The sequence below is a fragment of the Oryx dammah genome, unplaced genomic scaffold (assembly GCF_014754425.2).
Source record: "Oryx dammah isolate SB20612 unplaced genomic scaffold, SCBI_Odam_1.1 HiC_scaffold_22, whole genome shotgun sequence".
Lineage (NCBI taxonomy): Eukaryota > Metazoa > Chordata > Mammalia > Artiodactyla > Bovidae > Oryx > Oryx dammah.
The window spans coordinates 19566125-19585855 of record NW_024070206.1 but is presented as its reverse complement, the minus strand read 5'-3'; the positions used below and the strand labels follow the sequence as shown (position 1 = coordinate 19585855).

At 47.4% G+C, this 19731-nt stretch overlaps 1 protein-coding gene across 1 annotated transcript in view; it reads right to left on the bottom strand.

Annotated features, from left to right (window-relative positions):
• Positions 1-7786: 7786 nt before the first annotated feature.
• Positions 7787-19731, bottom strand: part of PIEZO2 (piezo type mechanosensitive ion channel component 2) — a 262558-nt gene continuing 250613 nt past the window's right edge. The window contains exons 45-52 of the mRNA XM_040264615.1: positions 19310-19457; positions 17679-17867; positions 17301-17393; positions 15686-15858; positions 13331-13459; positions 11840-11919; positions 10626-10809; positions 7787-9286 (exon numbers count right to left, since the gene is read on the bottom strand). Of these exons, the coding sequence (XP_040120549.1) occupies positions 9034-9286; positions 10626-10809; positions 11840-11919; positions 13331-13459; positions 15686-15858; positions 17301-17393; positions 17679-17867; positions 19310-19457 (1249 nt within the window). The 3' untranslated portion in view covers positions 7787-9033. The remainder of the gene's footprint in view (positions 9287-10625; positions 10810-11839; positions 11920-13330; positions 13460-15685; positions 15859-17300; positions 17394-17678; positions 17868-19309; positions 19458-19731) is intronic.

The window sequence follows — 19731 nt, the reverse complement described above, 5'->3', positions numbered from 1 at the left end:
CCCTCTCTCTTTCCTTTCTGGCTTAATAACTTAGGTTCGTGAATCTGCCTGAAATACCTAGTTTCCTACGAGGACCTTGAACATTTTTTTTATCAGTGTCTTATGAATAGTGTCTTTTAAAATTTAAAAAGTTTTAAATCTGTCGTAGAGCTGTACAGGTCATCCAAGATTAAAAGTCTAGCAGATCATCACTTTATGATTCCTGCACTTTTCACCTGAATTTGTGTGCTCTTCAGAATACGAGTGTATCGAATTCTTTATCTCATTTACTATATGTCACTTATAGCACTTACAATAATGACTGCTTTTCAAATATGTTCTACCCTATTCTTACTTGCACTCTAAAATGAAAATGTGAATAAGCCTTCAGAGAAGTGAAGATGCTAATTTTAATAATAATAATGTAGGTTTGTTAAGGAAGGTCTCCGTTCAAGGGCTCAGCCCAGCCCCCGAGTTCCCCGGACACCAGGTGGCGCTGTGGAGCGGGTTCAGGACGCCTCACAGGGACCAGCTGCCAGGGTTACTGCTGATGGAGACAGAACGGACCGCAGGATGGGCGACATTTGTCTAAACAGCCGACTGGACAAACACATGAGTGCGTGCACTCAAAGACATAGGCTTTATTAACCTTGTTTGTTGTGTCTGTCTGCTCTTACTCTTCCTGCCCCACATCACACCTGACGCTGACTGGTGGACAAGGACCAGCTGGGCCTCCGGGGTCTCTGCTCAGCTTTGACCTGGCCCACCTGCCACATCTGGAGGGGATTGGGGAGTGTTACTGGCATTGCAGTTCAGCCAGCTGCCTGTAGGTGCTGGTAGCGCCCCAGCACTGGGATGAATAAGCAATGTCCCCACTAGCGTGGGCACGGGGTACTGTCCCTTGTCAGGAACCAAGACCGTCCCTTTGCGCCCACCCCCCAGCACCTCGTGATGTCAGAGTAGCAGCAGCCCCGCCTCCAAGCCTGCTGCCCTACGGTAGCCACATGGAACTGTTAAAGTGGACACAAAGGAAATAAAATTCATTTATTTCATTCATTATCACACGTCTGAGATGCTGGGTGGCCCTGTGTGTCTCTGGCCACAGAAAGCCCCTTGGACAGCACTGGTCTGGGTGCCTGGCGGGTGTCGGTGAGTCGGATGGGGTGGGGGAGACTCAGGCAGGAATCACGCCCGGAGGACATTTCCATACCAGTTTGGCGGGTACCAGGCGGCAGAGTCCAGGAGGTTCACGGAGAGGCTAGGCTGAGCTTTTAATTCCACGGCTCAGATCTCTCACTTCCAAAAGAAAACAGTGGTGCCTCCAGGAAACAGCAGAGGAGCCGCTGGTGTCATCCAGCCAGTGGCAGGTGGGATGGGAGGCGTGACTGTGTGCACATCTGGTGTTTCCTCTGGACCAGCTCAGTGCCCGGGGCTGAAACGCCCACATGTCTGCTGCCCACTGGCCCCCAGGTGCCCAGCCTGTCTACAGAGGGTGAGGGCATTTCCACCCTGGATGGAGCTCTGCTTCCCTCCTTGGGGTTTTGTTTTATGGAAATTATGTAATTTTCTGTTTTATGAAAACTATGTAATTTTCAGTGCTAAAAAAAAAGCACAGCGAGCAACCCCCAAAGTACAAAGAATAAAATAATTCTCTTCAGTCTCATCTTCAGAAACAAGCATTTCCTCCATGACCATCACTCCAGGCCTCTGGACAAACTGGGAAAGGGACCAGCAGGTACGAATTCTCTACAGGACAGGCTCCTAGTTACTATTTGTAAATAAAATTGTGACACTTAATCTTCATGGAATTTAGTGAGAGAGAAGGAAAGCTAAAAAAAATTTTTTTTTGAAATTCAGATGTGTTTCTTAATAAGATATGTATTTCTAAAAGATCTCACATTTAAAATACATTGGATTGTTTATGCTTTCACATGTAACTATTTCAACTTTTGACATTTTTTTGTCAATTCCTTGCTCTGGAATATGGGAAAATTAGCACCACCCGGACCCTTTTTTCTTAATATTTTTCTGATTCTATTATTAATTTTCCATGTTTGAGGTTTGTAACATGGACATCTTCTTCTTTAACCACAATCTCTGTTTTTTTTTTAAGTCTGAAAAACTTACTCTTAAATTTATATTTAAATGCTTCAGAACTTACCACTACTAATTTTAAACCATCATTTTTCCTTTTTTAAAAAAAAATGATTTTGACTCATCCCTTATTAACTAAATTTCTCTTTTTCCAAGAAAGGCTCATGGATTTCTTGAATTATTGCTTACATAGTGGCATTTGTGTCTTTTTACTTTATGTACAACTTGACTAAGGTTGACACTTCAGGGTGACCCTTCCCCTGGGAACCTAGTGGATGGACCTGAACTTCTGCTAATATGATGAATTACCATGACTTTTTCTGATGTTAAGCCCACTTGATCATGAATTTTTTTAGTGCACTGCTGAATTGGATTTGCTAAATTGTGTTAAAGATTTTTGTGTCTGAGCTTGTGAAGGCTGTCTTTTTCTAATTTTTTTTTCTTGAAGCATCTGTGATGATGTTGGAATCAGGGTACCATGGGCCTTGAATTGAGGATTCTTCTCTCTTCTACTTTCTAAGAGACTTTATGTAGGGATTGGCATTTGTTTTTAAATTTTTTGCCATAATTCACAAGTGAATTCATCTTGCCTGGAGTTTTCTCTGGGAAAGTTTTCAATTATGAATTCAATTTATTAATTGGCATAGAACATTTCTGGGGGGGGGGTTGAAAACTTTATTTGAAGTCAATTTTTGCAATCCTTATCTTAAAAGGATTTTTTCCATTTTGCATAAGTTGTAAAATGACCTACATTTGTTCATAATATGTAACCTCTTTATCCTTTCAGTGTCTGGAAAAGCGGGACTGATATCCCTTTCTGTGGTTCATTTCCTGGGTCATTCTCATCAGGAGCCCACAGAGCAGTGCCAAGCCCACATACCTTCTCCGTGGCCCTTGTGCCCCACCCCTGCCCCCAGCCTCAGTGTCTCTGCAGAGCCAACCTGAGCCTGGTGCTCACTCTGGCTGGACCCCAGTGTGGGCAGCAGCCCAGCCAGACTCCCACATGACTGCTGTCTGCAGGGCCCCTCTGCCCCTTCTGCATGGGGGTTTTGTTTTCAGGATACTCGCTGACACCACACGGTCTCTCCTCATTTTTCTGGCTGTTTGATATTTTCTGATTCTTTGTTTTATTGGGGGGTGGGTAGTTGATATGCTTTCTGGGTTTCTTGCCCCAAGGGCTATACAGGGCAGAGGCTGCTTGTCATCAGTTGCTTCAGACACAGGGTGGTGCTGAGCAATGAACCATCTGCAAGGCTCATTACTATTTCACTGCTTTGCGTCAGCCCGGTGCCCCAGCAGCATCGCTCGTGACTGAGTAGAGCTCTGTGTGGCTCCCTGATGCATTCTTCACGTTTCAGGAAGGCCTGGCCCTGGCACCCTCAGTGTATGTGCTGGCGGCCTCCAAGGGCAGGCTCCGGGCAGCCCCTCCGGGGTGGGGAGGGGCAGGCACGCAGCCTGGCCAAGCCGCCAGCCAGCCAGCCAAAGGCACTGGAATCCAGAGTTATCCCAGAACTTTCCACAGCTCAACCCGCCTCTGTTCTCATAAAGTCTTCCTACGCGGAGATGGAACAACATGATGGATGTAAAATTTTCCCTGAAAGAAGCTTGCCGTGATGGAGGTGGCACCAACAATCTAAACAGATGAACACATCAGAGAAAACAGCTAGGAGATGGAAACCAGTTTTATTTGGTGGGATCTTGAGTGTCTACACTTGCACACCTGGAGGTCTGTGTCCTGGGAAGGAGTGAGGGCCTGGGTTCTGTGGGCATATTGGGGCAGGCCCAGCAGTCCAGGCATCGGGTTAGTCCAGGTGTTCCGGGCTCCGTACCAGATGGTGTCTGTCCCTGGTGGCCCAAGCACCCCCCAGGCCCTCCCTTCTCCTTTTGCACTTGTCTGGCCTCCAGATGCCATCCACCCTTCACAGAAGTTCAAAGCAACACATCCCCTCCCTTAGGGCTGCTCCTTTTAGGCTTCTCTCTAATGCAATTGTAGGGGTTTTTTTGCAAAATAATTTCCAGCCTAATCCAGTGGGGGTGGGGCAGTGGCGGTGTGATTTTGCCTGAGGTCTGAGAACCTGCTTGATGTTACTGAGCGCAGACCAAGTGAGGACTCACTGCCCCCTCTAGGGTAGAGCCCAGGCTGAGGGCCCCCAGCCATGCCACACTTACTATCATTTACTAGTGAGGCTGCCCAGACATTTCCAGTGGTAGGTTATGACTTGGTTCCCAGCCTAGAGACGTCCCTTGTCAGCCATCAGTTTTATAAGGCTGCACAAATTCTTCAGTTTTCCCCATAAGCTTGACCTAGTTTTCCCATCAGGCATTTGACCAACACCTGAGAAAGTTAAGTGCTCAGGAAGCTGAGGGATGCGATGCGGGTATGGACCTTCCTTCTCAAGGCTTTCATCTCTCAGTTGCTTTTGACGCCTAGGGACAGGCATCCTGTAGTGGGGTTGAGGGGATGAAACGTTGGATCCAGGGTAGATGCCGGCTCGGCCGGAGGGCCGGCAGGGTTCACATTTACGCAGAGTCTTCCGCCTGGAATCAGGACCTCTCAGCTCTGCGGGCATCTCCAGAGCACCTCTCAGGACCAGGATGGGGAGGCTGAGTCCTCCAGCCTGGCTGATGTCAGCATCACCCGGAAGGTTTACACTTGATAGATCTTCATCCGCGGCCCCCGAGTCTGACTTGCGGCATCGTGTGAGGTCCAGAAGTCTGTCTTTTTTAACAGGAACTGGAGGCAATTCTGAAGATTACTTCACATCAGGGATCCGTGGCTTGGATGCTCTGTCCCCAAGTAGAGCTCCATGACATGAGCTGGGATGCCTCTCCCACCAGGCTGCGGCTCTTCGCTGAGTGAAGGTCACGGTCAGGGGCTGCGACTTTGCTCACCTGGCTGGATGGACAGGCTTCCCAGCCAGTCTTGGACCTGCGTGACTTCTCCAGCTTCACTCGAGCTTCTGCTGTGGGTTTTGGGGACACCCTTCATGCTTCTGAGACATGTGTTAGCTGTGCACAGCCAGACTGGCCGGGAACTTGTGTGAAATGCTTTTGAAATTCGATCATTATAGGCACCCCTGTGGGTCTTACTGATTTTTGGACTATTTAAAAAAATGAGGCCCAATTGGAACCTTGGTGTGGAGTGGAATTCACACCTGAAGGAGCAGAAGTTCCTGAGAAGACGCCTCGAGCCACTTCCCTAAAGTGGCCTCTGTTCCTCCTGGGCAAAGAGGTGGGGACAGGTGAGAACACAGTTCTCTCTGTTACTTAGAAGGTGAGAGGATTTAATCCATGCTCTTTCATTCCTGGACTTTAAATTGATGTACTATTTTAACTTTTGTTTCTCCCTGGAAAAAATTGTGAAAGGAGGCTGGCATTTAAAGCTGGGGTATTTCCATGTTAGTGTTTTGCTTTGGTATCTCAATGTTGTCATCTTATTTCTCTGCAGAGCCTCACAGACGTGACACGGGACAAAGTGCTGGGACCACAGTGTGTGATGGAAACAGAATAAGGGCTAGAAGTTTGGACTTAGGTGTGGTGTAGCGTAGAAACCACTGAACTGATGGAGTTTCAGAGCCACTTCAGAGTCTTCTGGGGACAAAGTCTAGACTGACCAGTGGAGTCCCATGAGGATGCTTGTGTTGGAGGATGGGCTCGGGGCAGTTGGTGGTGTCCAGGCTGTCTTCCCCCGACCTAGCGGAACACCCACAGTATGAAATACAGTGAAAGTCGCTCAGTCGTGTCTGACTCTTTGTGACCGCATGGACTATACAGTCCATGGAATTCTCCAGGCCAGAATACTGGAGCGGGCAGCCTTTCCCTTCTCCAGGGGATCTTTCCAACCCAGGGATTGAACCCAGGTCTCCTGCATTGCAGGCAGATTCTTTACTAGCTGAGCCACAAGAGGAAGCCACATGCTGGGCTAATCAGGGACTAATGACTGAACTAAGGGGTTTAAAGAAGGACTGGGAGGCTCTTCTCTCCGCTTTCCTGCGTGGGTTTTTCCACAAGGAGTAACAGCATCACCGGAACATTCCAGGTCTCTCCCCACTTTCATATTCATGCCCCTCACTGAGCTTTTATCAACATTACAGGTGCCTTTTTTATTGAAACCATTCTATAGAGCAGTTTGGGGTTTACAGCAGAGGTACAAGGAAGATAGAGAGATTCCCAATAACCCTTGGCCCCGCACATGCCGTTACCAACATCCCCCACCAGATGGGACACTTGTTGTAAGTGAGGGCCCGACATAGACATGTCATTGTCACCCAAAGGCCACACGTAGTTCACATTACAGTTTGCTCTCAGCGTGGGACGTTCTATGGGTCTGGACAAATTTCTAACAACAGGTATCCATCTGCCTGGTATCATACAGTATATTCACTCTCCTACAAATCCTCTGTGTTCCGCCTGTTCAGCCCTCCCTCCTCCTCAACCCCTGACAACCACCAATTGTCTTACTGTCCTTACAGTTCTGCCTTTTCCAGAACATCATACAGTTGGAAGCACATGGTATGTAGTCTTTTTCAAGACATCATATAGTTGGAAGCCCACAGTGTGTAGCCTTTTCAGATTGTCTTCTTTCACTGAGTAAAATGCGTGTACATTCCCTTCATGTCTTTTCATGTCCCGAGAGCTCATTTCTTCTTAGTGCTGAATAACAATACTCCATCATCTAGGTTCTAACCTAGTGTATTTATCTGATCATCTACCAAAGGGCACCTTGGCTGCTTCTGAGATTTTGGCAATTGTGAATAAAGCATCCAGATGCTGGGCCTTCACCAGGCACCAGCTCACCAGTGCCCCCAGGGCCGAGGCCAGCCTCACAGGCTCTCTGCCTGGTTCTCCTTCTTTACTGGCCAGGGGGGCCACAGCCCAGTTTCTTGGGGACACCCCTCTCCAAGATATCTCCAGAGAACACATTCTAAGGGACACGCGTCCATCATTCTCCGGGCAGGGCCTGGTGCTTATTTGTGGCTGAGGATGTGGCTGGTTACAGCCTGCTGACCCCTTCTTGTCAGAGAATCCGGCTGAATGGGGTGGTGACAGGCTGGGCTGGGGTCCCAGGCAGCCACCTCCTTCTCTGGGTGAGTCCCCCTCCAACACAGGCAGGACGGGGCCTTCTACATCTCTGTGTCCTTCTGTGTCCTCCCTCCTCCACACCCAAGGCTCTTTCTTGAACAATGGGACTTGTCTTCCATCCCGTTGTCCTTGACCTCTGTGCCTGTGAGAGGGAGTCCCTCTCCCCTCCTCCCTAAATGTGCTGTATGCTCTCTCTCCAGATCCCCCACTGATGTCTTTAAAAGAAAGAATTCACAACCAGGAACGTGCAGGAAGGCTGATGAGGTCCCTGAGTGCTTGCAGTTTATTGCTATGACGACAAGCATTCACCCTAAGTTGGGGGCGGGGGGCAGTAGGCTCCAGGCGTTCACAGTGGAGGTGCAGGTCTGCACTGATTCTCTAGAAGACACTGGGCATCATTTGAACTCTGATATGTTTTAAAAACTCTGTATTCACTGTAATGGTTTCCTCCTGGGAAGTTTATCTTTTTACCAGTCATTTCTGCTTTTATTAATACCCTTGAGCACCCACATGAGAAAACCGACAACACAACCAACCCACCAGAAGTGGGTTCTTAGCTCTGGGCACACAGCACAGAAAGGTCGCTTCTCCTATTTCATGCAACAAGGCAGAAGGAAGAGTATTCTTAAAGTGACTTTGCAGGATGTGCTTTATTCTAAGTCAGTCCCGAACCCAAACTACAGAGGGTCAATTATTTGGGACATATTCTAGTCCATTCAATGATTCTTCTCAGAAACTGTCCTTTAATATGGAATGAAAACTACATGTCAATCATCAGTTTTTCATGCTACATTGTTATTTCATGAAGACGTTGTATGACCCATAATAATAATTTAAGAAAAGGCCATTTGTTTATTTCCCCAAGCTCAATATACATATTTCTTTCATAATTATGAACTTAAAAAAACCCGTCTCAGATGTAAAAATGTGAATTGGAATATGTAAACTCGTTGAGAGACCTGAAAAATAGGGAAAAAAATGTCACATACTGGAAAAACCACTGCTGTGAGTCATGGAAACGGGAGGAAGCATGGGTGAGGGGGGCAGAGGGGAGCTCAGACCTCAGTCAGCAAAGGTGACAGCGTCCAAGGACCCCACCTCCACCGGGCGGCATCTCTGTCTGTCTCCTGGGTCGGGGTTTTCCAGGAAGCAGGAACTCTTTGGAACCAGAAGAGCCACCAGCTGGGCCTCGGCAACACTGCATCCATGTCTTTGTTTTGCTGCTTTTTTTTTTTTTTCCTGAGAAGTCACTGGTGTTGAATGCAAAGATTTCGTATTACTCTTCAGTTAAGGTAAGGCAGTAAGTGTCACTAAGGTTATCTTTTTGCTTAGAATGAGGCTTATCCTTCCACTGGCGTCACCATGGGTCACCAGCCCCTCCCTCTTTCCCCCTAGAAACATGTGTAGGGGCTTCAGCCCCGACTCTGCTGCATATTCGGAGTGCAGGCCCCTGGCCCCGCCCCACAGCCAGCGTCCCCTTGGCAGCCGAGCGCCGGGCGTGGCGTTGCGATGACCTGGTATCTCCAGGAGGGCACCGTCCACCCAGGAGGTCTCTCCTTCCTCCTCCTGCTGTCCTGTGTCTCTAGGATGAGACCTGCCAGCGACTCCTCCACACAGTCAATCAGGACGCGAGACACCGTGGACTGACAGGCGAGCAGCCCGGACTTCAGAGGAACGGAATTAACACGAAGGATGTTTCAACAGCGCCTTGGCTCGCAGCTCTGGGGGCAAAAGGGAGCCCAGCCCTTCTGCTCCCGTCAGCACAGAGACTGTTTCTGCCGAACTGGAAATGCTTAGCTCGCAGGACAAGATTGTGCTTTTCTTTTTTTCTTTGGAAAATCCCCACGTTAACCCGGCTCGCGGTCTGTGGCCAGGGTGTCAGTTTGTTTTCTCCCTGGTCCATTTGATCATGGTTTCTGGCGACCGGTACAGGAATATTAATTTGGCATAGAGATCCTCCTCGAGCTCCAGCTCTCCGGTCTCCCGGACTAAAAAAATGTCTGTGCACAATTTCAGAATCCGATCCACATTGGGAAGTTCTTCAAACATGATGGAGTGAGAAATCCCGCTGAAGAATTCCCGGACAAACTTCCCAATCACCAGCACCACGGAAGCGTAGAGGCCCATGATACTAGGGAAAAAAAAGATGAAGAAAAAGAGGTAGAAATAGTATTTGGCAGTTAAATATGGTTAACAGAAACACACACACACACACACACACACACACACACACACACGAGAAAACCTAATAACACTTTCCCTCAAATGCCACAGAGGATGTGATAGACTTACCAAAGCTTAAATTATTCCACTTTGGTGAAAACATTGACTTTTTGGCTAATGAAAAAGGTAATGCATGCTCTCTTTCTTTTTTTAAATTACACAGTACAGAACTGTAGGACTTGAAAAATCAAAGTCCTTTGAAATCTCACCTTCTGGAGACAAGCAGTGTTAACAGTTTCACGTATGCACTTCTGGTGGTTTCACTGCATACGTCATATGCATAAGCTATATAGTGTGCATACATGCTCAGTTGTATCCAACTCGTTGAGACCCCGTGGACTACAGCCCTCCAGGCTCCTCTGTCCATGGGATTCTCCAGGCAAGAATACTGGAGAGGGTTGCCATTTCCTCCTCCAGGGGATCTTCCCCACTAAGGGATCGAACCAGTGTCTCTTGGTAGGCAGATTTTTTTACCACTGAGCCAGCTGGGGAAGCTACATAATATATGTGGTAGAAATGCAATTGTATTATACACACTTTCTGTATCGAGCACTTTTCCCTGCCTTTCTCAGAGATTCGTGTTTATAATAAAATTCCGAAGAGACAATGATTTCTTAAGAGGCTCTTTCTAGGAAGTGGAAAACCTCAGCGTCCTGTGGTTGGGGGGGTGCCTGTTAGAGGACTGAAGCATCAGAAGGCGGAGAAGTGCACCAGGCACGTCCCAAATTGATTTCTGACTGACTCTCATCTGCTAAGGTCAGAAGGCAACATTAGCAGAAAAGAGAGAACTTGACCCCAATTTCTAGATTAAACCCCAAATTGCACCAAATTGTGTGGTAGCAGGAAGCAATAGTCAAAAAGCTGGAAATATGGCAAATATGGCTTCAGGTCCTGTGTTTGGTGGAAGGGCCACCCAAGGCATTTTTTTACTTCTCTGGGACTCTGGTTCCTCATCTTTTAAAACTAAGTTCCCTGTGACAAACCATAATGGAAAAGAATATGAAAAAGAAATGCATATACCTGTATAACAGTCACCTTGCTGTACAGTAGCTATTAACACAACACTGTAAATCAACTATACTTCAATAAAATTTTTAAAATATAATATGAAGAGCCAAGGATCTGTGAATTCTAATAACATAGCTATAGAATCTGAGAATTCTAGGAAGATAAAAGACTTCTGTCCTCAGCTTGGCGTGGTGCAGAGGGGGCCTCTCATGACCGTCGATTGCAAAACGGCTCCTTACCCGTAGCCGGCCAGGAACCCCAGGCTGGGGGGGCTGACCTTGTCGTTGAAGACCACCAACTCCAGGGCCTGTGCTTCCTGGTTGTAGATTCTGTTCCCAGTCAAGTTGAGAACCCACCACTCACTGTTCGAGTTAGTCGCATTGTCTCTGGACAAAATGATGGTGATGTTCATGAAATTATTTTCTGGAGAAAGAGAAACATGAAATCTGGTTAGCAGGAGAGTTTGAGGATTTAATGCACTTAGTAGCTCCGGGATGGCACAAACTGGTTGGTACCCATGGCCCTGGGTTCCAGGATGAGGGCACGGGGGCATGTCGACTCTGGGAGGAAAAGGAGTGGTGGGCCTGGGTGGTAGGGGGTCTCTCTTGTTCTCCAAGAGGCCAGTCCTGCTGCTACATGAGACGGCAACCACATCACAGGGAGAAGGGAACCCCATCACTGGAGGATCTTTGCTGACAAGTCCCAACAACTAACTAGGCATTTAAAAACTGCAATAACTGACTTGTGATGGAATTGACGGGCTCCTTCCTGTTAGCCCTGTTTATTGAGCATCTTCCAGGAAGAAGGTGCTGCAGGAGGGGCTCAGGGGTCACCCAGTCACACGTAGCCTGGTCCAGTGGGAAAGGCCACCTCTACAAGCACAGTTTATGGGCACGTGGCAACCACCACAGCACCGGGACCAACAAGGTCTGTGAGCCTGGGAAGACTGTTTCTGGTCGGCTTCCCAGAAGAGGTGACCTCTGAGCTGAGTTTTGCTGGGTGAGAACTGTAATAGATGGAGCCTGACTACCAGCACTCAGTCACCCTCGGGCTGAATCACATCCATTTCTTGCCATCTTTTTTTTGTTTGTTTGTTTTTATCATAGGGCCTTTGGCATTAACACTGGAGGAGGCAATTTTCTGCCAAAGATGTGGTTGCTAATAGAAGCAAGTAAATAGGTTCTGATAAATCTGTTAACCTGTCACTTAATATAGATTTCAGTCAATCACGTTCTATGTCGATGAAGAAAGGAAGATGACGAACTTGCCCTGGGTGAGTAAGTGATCCCCTCTTGCTGGTGGACATAGCCTGGAGCCCTAGGCTTTTTGTGAACCATGTCACATGAAAAAGAAACTTGGCAAGGAGCTTGATAGAGGCTGCAAGGGCAAACTGTAGATGTTGATTGAAAGAAAGATTAAGAACTGTTCCGAAGCGATTCCTTCTCATTCTTACCAGATAAAAGCTGCTTTATGGGTTTGGAGTTAGAGTCACTGGGTGCTTTCACATAGTACGGATAAATCCTTTCTATGGTCCTGGGAATTAAGAAAGAAAAAAGAGGTAATTAAGTTCTAGTTGGTTTGCACGCTCAGTTGCTTAGTCGTGTTCGACTCTTTTTGACCCCATGGACCATAACCCACCAGGCTCCTCTGTCCATGGGATTTCCCAAGCAAGAATACTGGAGTGGATTGCCATTTCCCCTTCCAGGGAATCTTCCCAACCCAGGAATCAAAGCTACATCTCCTGAGTCTTCTGCACTGACAGGCAGATTCTTTACCACTGCATCACCATGCAAAAATGATTTTTTATTGCTACTTTTGACCTCATTTCAAACAAATGATGGTGAGAGTCTTCCTATAATTATCCAATGTGCAGTCATCATAGTGTATTAAAATACGCTATGTGTATTTTACATAATGTAAATACACGTAGTGTCCATTAAAATCAGAAATCTCCAGAGCTCAATAAATTTACCAGGTTCTAACCAGATGTTCAGGCCTCCTCTGTACCAAGCTAGTTAATGGGTTAAAGATGGCTATACAGATTTTTCCACACCTGTGACTTTTCTGAAGCAAGGGGCTATCCTTCTTGCTAAGGTCCGCCCACTCTTCCAATTTTAATTTTCAGGATTTCAAAACTCTCTCTAGCGGAACAGGCTGCTCCAGCTGATATGAGGATGGGGGTGTAGGGGAGAGAGGGCTGGCACCTGAGCCCTCAGCCCATGGCTGCTCCATCTCTCTAGGCTGCTTTCTCATCAGAAAGCGATGGGGAGAGCCTGACGGGTCTCAGGGGCCCTTGGTGGTCAGTGCCTGACATGGGGTACTTTCAGAACCATGTCTGAGGGTTGCATGGTGCGGGTTCTCACTCTCAGTGCTTTGGCCTGGGTAGGGGCAGATGGGGACAGAGCTGGGCACTGGGCAGTCTGGGATTAGCAGCAGTTGTTTGTTCCCGCTGGTTCTCACATGAGACTCTAACATCACAGCTTAGATGTCTGGAGTGCAGTGTCCTGTGGCAGGAGACTATATAAAATACAGCTTATACATAAGATCTTAATATAAAAGATAGAGATCTTCCCCCTCAAATTTCCATCTGCCCCTTTGCCTTCTTACCCCCCTCCATTAGCCAGGGATTCAGTGCCCCAGAAGCAGGGGTGATTGTAGAAAAGGGTCTCCCAGGGACTATTCTTGGCTTTTGGTGATTATGCCAGGTGGGAGCAGAGTCTGTCACCTGGAGAAGAGTTCAGTCCTCCCCAGACATGCTGGGCGGAGGGAGTGGGTGGAGAGCAGGTGGAGCTTTGATGCAGCCCACCTGGGGCTCTAAGCACAGGCTCACTCGAGTCACCCAAGTGAGTAGGTTGAGTTTCTTGCCCACCCATGTTTGTAGAGGAGACTCTGTACCAGATACACACGCCTACTGTCACTGTGTTAACAACGATGACCAACTCACACGGGCGTCCTGGAACTTTCTGTGTCGCCGCCGGCTATCATTTTAGCAATATTCTCTCGTGTCTTGTTTTTAAGAGGGAAAGAAAGCTTATCTGTTGCTATTTCTGCTTTTGCACCCAGACTCATGTTTCTGTGAAAGAAAAAAGAAGAGGTCAAGGTCAGTGGTTATTCACAGATCTGCAGGTGAGATTAAAACTCCTGAAATACTCATCTCACCAAGTTTCACTGGGTCCACGACTGTCAACCCCAACCTCTCTGTCCACCTCACCTGGACATCCAGCCTCTCAGATATCTGAGGAGGCTGCAAGCACCTTCAACACTGATCACAGGTGAGGCGGAAGAGTGTGGGGACCCAAAGAGACGTGGACCTGAGCATCTAATACAGCTCTGAGGCACGTTAGATTAGCCCAGCGACATTAGTCTCCACGAGGACTCACAGAATCCATATTGTGAACAGAATATTCACAATAAGATGCCACCTCACATCTCTCAGAATGGCCATGATGGCCATCACTAAAGAGGCAAGAGATAGCAAGTTTCGGTGAGGATGTGGGGAGAAGGGAGCCCTGTGCACTGTTCCACTGGAATGGATTTGGTGAGGATGTGGGGAGAAGGGGACCCTGTGCACTGTTGGTGGGAATGGAGACTGGTGTAGCCACTGTGGGAAACAGTTTGGTGATTCCTCAAAAAATTAAAAATAGAACTACTATAGGAGCAATCCCACTTCGGGGTATTTTTCCAAAGAAAATGAAAACACTAAGTTGAAAACATATCTGCCCCATCATGTTCACGGCAGCATTTACAATAGCCAAGATACAGAAGCAACATGTGCTTTCAGATACATGAATAAAGAAGATATGACACATACACACGATGGAATATTATTCAGGAATAAAAAGAATGAAATCTTACTCTTTGGGACAACATGGATGAACCTTGATGGCATTAGGCTAAGTGAAATAAGTCAGATAAAGACAAATACTGTATAATCTCATTTGTGTGTGGAATCTAGAAATAAAAACACAAAACCTGAATTCACAGATACAGAGAAGGAATTGGTGGTTCCCAGAGGTGGTGGTGGTGGTGGTGGTAAATGAAATGGATTATTTCATTTCAGGAATGAAAGGAAGTTAAAGGGAATGAATTTTCAGTTATAACATAATTAAGTCCTGGTTACATAATGAACAGCATGGTGACTATTTTTAATAAAACTCCATTGCATATTTGAAAGTTGCTAAGAGTAGAGCTTAAAAGTTCTCATCACAGGAGAAAATGGTTGGTAACCACGTAGGGAGTGTTCGCTAGACACTGTGGTGCCCATTTTGAAAAGTACATAAATATCAAATCACCATGTTGCTCCCTTGCAACTAGAAAAATGCCACATGTCCATTATCTCGATTAAAAACAGAATGTTCAATCAGAAATTGTTTTTTAATTTTTGGGGGTGCCTCTTCAAAGGAAGGGCATTTTTGCCAACACTGAATTCCATGTGGGGAGTTTGGGACATTTAAAAGGAGAAAAAAAGATTAAAGAAGGAGGTCTTTAAAGTCTCAGCAGCCCTCTCCAAAATCCTTCTTTACTATGTCCCTGTGAATTCAGATTCCAGAAGGCTTTCTTCCTTACCTATCATGGTTCTCTCTTAATTCCAGCCAAGAAGCTGGTATTGTGCACCCAACAAGTCTACCCCACACCTGCCTGGAATCCTGAGAGAAACAAAGCTCATCAGGCCCCCAAACAGCCCCACAGACACGTTGGGCTTTCGGATGCCAGAACTTTTCCCGAGATAAGCGATGTGGTGGCCACCGGCTGGCCAGAGGCTCATGTTGGGGGTGGGGGGAGGGTAGGAATATCCCTGCTCTCCCCCTCTGGGCCTGCCCAAGGGGCTCCCCCAGCTCAGGCTTGGAGAAAAGAGCCACAGGGGCTGCCCAGTGCTCAGGGCAGCAAGGGAGACTCGGGGTTCCAGGGGCTACAGGTCCTGTGTTATGAGACCAAACCCCAAGCTCAGGGAAATCTCATGCTTCACCCGACTCGGTTTCATTTTATGAGTCATGACTCTATTTATTTTCTCTCCACCTCTCCCTTTTACTCACAGACCTCACTGTCAGAGGCTTTAGAGCTGAAGTTAGTAGAAAAAGGAAAATTGAGACGTTCTCGCTGGGCCAATGAGTCTCAGGCAAATCATTGTTTAATAACACACAAAAACATTAGCTGTGGCATTGAATGGATATTACTCGAGAACTAACATAAACCCAGATCCACGTTAATCTGAGGTTTCTAACCTCCCATGCCCCCCACCCCCACCCCAAGTTCAGGTTGGGGAAAAGGGGGATATTATGCACGGAAATCCAGTAACTACCTCTGAATACTCCATGAAAAAACAACAGAGAAGCTACTATTGGGGTCCTTGAGTTCGTGCATCATTTTCTGCTTACTGGGAGGGCTGATGGTCCATAAAGAATTTGAGTTTCCTTCCAGTTCTGCGACTGTTATGTCTTCTTTTTCATAATTTTCCAGAAATTGCATAGCACCCTGTGTGCACACAAACACAGCTGCATAAATAGACCACACCCCCGAGGACATGCAAGAAGGTGACTATCCTTCCCTCTCTCTGGCTGTGCAGAGGGATTTTCATCCCAACACGCTGTCTGGACTGTTCTAGCGCTAAGAGCTCCAGTCACATCACCAGACCCCAGTGGTGGTGCTGCTACTCCCATGGACATGGGTGCCGGGTCGAGTCAGTCGTGCCCAACTCTTTGTGACCCTATGGGCTGTAGCCCGCCAGCCCCCTCTGTCCATGGGTTCTCCAGGCAAGAATACCGGAGTGGGTTGCCATGCCCTCCTCCAGGGGATCTTCCTGATCCAGTGATTGAACCCATGTCTCTTACATGCCCTGCACTATTGTAGCGGGGGCCGGGGAGGGAGGTTCTTTACCACTAGCGCCACCTGGGAAGGCCCCCTCCCCACAAGGCCATGGAATCACTCCAATCAACAGTACAGAAAAATCAGATGATGTAGTGTCATCTTTTCTTTTCCTACTAAAAAAAAGAAATGTATCAACTATTGGGGAACATTCCTCTCATAAGAGAGACAAGTTTAATGCACCCTGGACATCTGGGCCCTTCCTCACAGCCGTGTATTCCTCAAGACTAGCGTGGACAGTAGGCATTACAGGCCGATCATTCTACAATGGGGAAAAGCATCTGTTTGCCTAATCACTGTACTTAAATTAAAAGTATCATTTGTAAAGCCGATTTCAACCACGAAGAGTCATGCTGTCATAGTATTAAAAGCGTGGAATGCAGAGAGAAGGATGACATCAGCCACAATTCCACCACCAGAACTTGATTCCCGTTCTATACAGTTGAGGATGCATGTCTTAATTTTTAAAATCAATTTTAAAATAATGGCATCCTTTTAAATCTCTTTAATTTTGAGAAATTTTCATGCCATGAAATCATCTTCATAATTATCATCTTATTAGAAAGGAAGTTGCTTGGAAAATCTGCCATAATTGATTCATTCAGTCCTACTTGTTGAATCCCCAAGCTGCCTAGTTCTTATGAATGGGGAGGATGCTGTCACAAACAGGCACCTGCCGGGGGCTTCTCCCATATTCTGAATGACTTCCTTAGGATAGACTCCTGCAGGAGACCTCCCAGTCAAAGGGATCAATATCTACCATGATTTAAAAACTTTAGAGCTTTGAAAAGGATCAGCACCAGTTGTGTTTAACATGAAGATTCTCTGAATTAGAATTATGTTTATTATCACTTATGTCCAATAATACAGACACCACATCTTAGATGATCAAAGTGGCCAGTGGCCAGGAACCTGCAGTGTAACAACTGATCATCCCCGGAAAGTCCTGCCCTCCAGCTCAGGTCGTGGCCAAGTGGTGAGAGTAAGGTGATGACAGTCAGCTGGCCAAGGTGACAGCTGTTCACAGAGACCAACTCCACGCATCTACTTACAGTGTCCTTAGAAAAAGCTTTAATGAATTTATTAAACATTGGCTGGTCCATAACTTTCAGCTGGCTTTGCTGGGCACTCATTGTGAAAATAGGCTGGAAAACAAAGACACATGGGACGGTTAATATTTGAAATTCCTTCTGTGCATCCTGGGTTCTGAGAACAATATTAGACCGTGTATTACCCACAGCCAGTGCAGGGCTCTCTCCTCCCTGTCTCCTGTACCTTAGCTCACATATTTGCAGAACTGTCAGTATTCAGACAGGAGATGCGGATCCACAGAACCTCAGTAAGTCATCCGGGGGTCAGGGAGAGGGCTGCGCTCGACAAGGACCCACAGAGGAGAGGGGGATTGGAGACCCGGAGGGAGGCATGGTTACCTGGTACCCGCCCAGGGTGATTGTGACTGAGACGTCCAGGGGCTGGTTGATAACCCCAGCGACGGATTTGACCAGAGACATGAAGAGTAGCGGGAACCAGACGATGCAGATCAGCAGCACGATGATCATGCCCCCCATCCCGTACTTGACCACCTTCTTCTTCTTCTGCCCCCGGGGCTGCGGGTACCTCTGCAACGGGAGGGTGGCACGCTCAGGTGGTGTCCCCAGGAGGGGTGGGCACTATGACCACAAAGTCTGCCTGGGACTGTGTCCTGAATCTGTTCAGAATGCACCCAGTCCCAGCCCTGGAACAAGGGAGGCAGCAATGCTGGGCTGTGAGGAGCCTGCTCTGTGACCCCCACAGGGACCACTGGGGCCTGAGTGGTTTTTTCCTTAAAAGGTCTCTGTGGGTTTGCTGGGGGCAGACCTGTGGACCAAGGGACCAAAGCGTCTGCTGAATAAACCCCTAGTTTTAAGGGATCAAGTGGGAGAAAGACATTTTACTTTAAATTCCTGAATATTTGAAACTGTGCCTTTCAAGGGGCTCCTCCCCGCCTTGGCAGGCGGAAAACATTTTAACTTCGTTTGTGACACATGTTGTCAGGACCACACTGTCAAAGCTGGAATCACCTCCATTTGCTGCATCAAGGGCTCCCCAGCCCGGAGCTCAGCCTGCAGGCGAGTGAAGGGCTCAGCTCTGCCATGTGTCCTGGAGGCTGCTTGGGTCTACACACCTGTTCCATACTTAGATGCTGCTTCTGTGGGACCTGTCTCCTTTCAGGGGTACTCTGGAGGCTGGACTACACACGTATGGTAAACTTTTGAAAAATCCCTTGAATAATCATGTTGTTGTTTAGTCGCTCAGTCATGTCCGATTCTTTGCGACCCCCATGGACTGCAACACACCAGGCTTCCCTGTCCTTCATCATCTCCCAGAGTCTGCCCAAGTTCGTGTCCATTGGGTTGATTATGCCATTCAACCATCTCATCCTCTGCTGCCCTCTTCACTTTCTGCCTTCCGTCTTTCCCAGCATCAGGGTCTTTTCCAGTGAGTCAGCTGTTCGCATCAAGTGGCCAAAGTATTGCAGCTTCGGCTTCAGCATCAGTCCTTCCAGTGAGTATTCAGGGCTGATTTCCTTTCAGATTGATGGAATCATAATTCCATCCACATCTAAACCTTAAAATCCAGCCTAGCAGAATGAGCAGATATTTTCACTTTAATTTCCTTTGCACAAAGAGGTTGCCTCCTCTGTCCCTCATCGAAGAGTGACTCAGAGGGTGAACCTGAGTCTCAGACACCTGGACCACTTTCCTCCAGCACATCTCACCCCCTCCTGCTCCCAGATGAGCCATTTCAGAATGACTGTGTGGTCCAGCACTGTGTCACCTCTTCTCACAACAACACAATAAGCATCTGCCAGAAGAAGAATCATCTGGAGGCTCTTCTTGCTATGGCAGCAGCAGGTCCAGATTCCTAACTCCAGCAGGATGAAGTCAATGGGGTGTTCATAGGTCCCGGTGGGTTCTGCCTCATTTATTGGGCCACAAAACTTGCAGAAGTTCTTATCAATCTTATAATCGGCCTGTATCTAAAAGACACAAATACGGCTGAGGCACTGCTATTGGCTTACTTTTTCTGACTCCCGCCAACACTTGAGGATGAAGATGTGAGCATAGATGTCCTCCACACAGATCCAGCTGGACAGGCTCAGGGTCGTGTCTGTCCACACCCAGTCCATCACAGCCCTCAGCTCCGTCAGGAAAGGGACAAGGCGGAACCTGTAGAAACCAAGTCTTGTTAGAAGGACAGCTGTGGGCTGGCCCCATCGCTGGACAATTTTGCAGGCTCATGAAGGTCCTGACTGTCAGCCCTGACAACTCAGAAAAATTCTCAAGGTCACTGTTACTGTAAAAATTCAACATGGAATACAACTGCTTTTCATTATCAGTCCGTTAAGGAATGGAATTGCCCTTCCTTTCTTTTTTGGCTGATGGTCTTAAAAAACTGGAATTCCTTTTATAAATACATTTGAAAGTGTCTTCAATTTCTTTC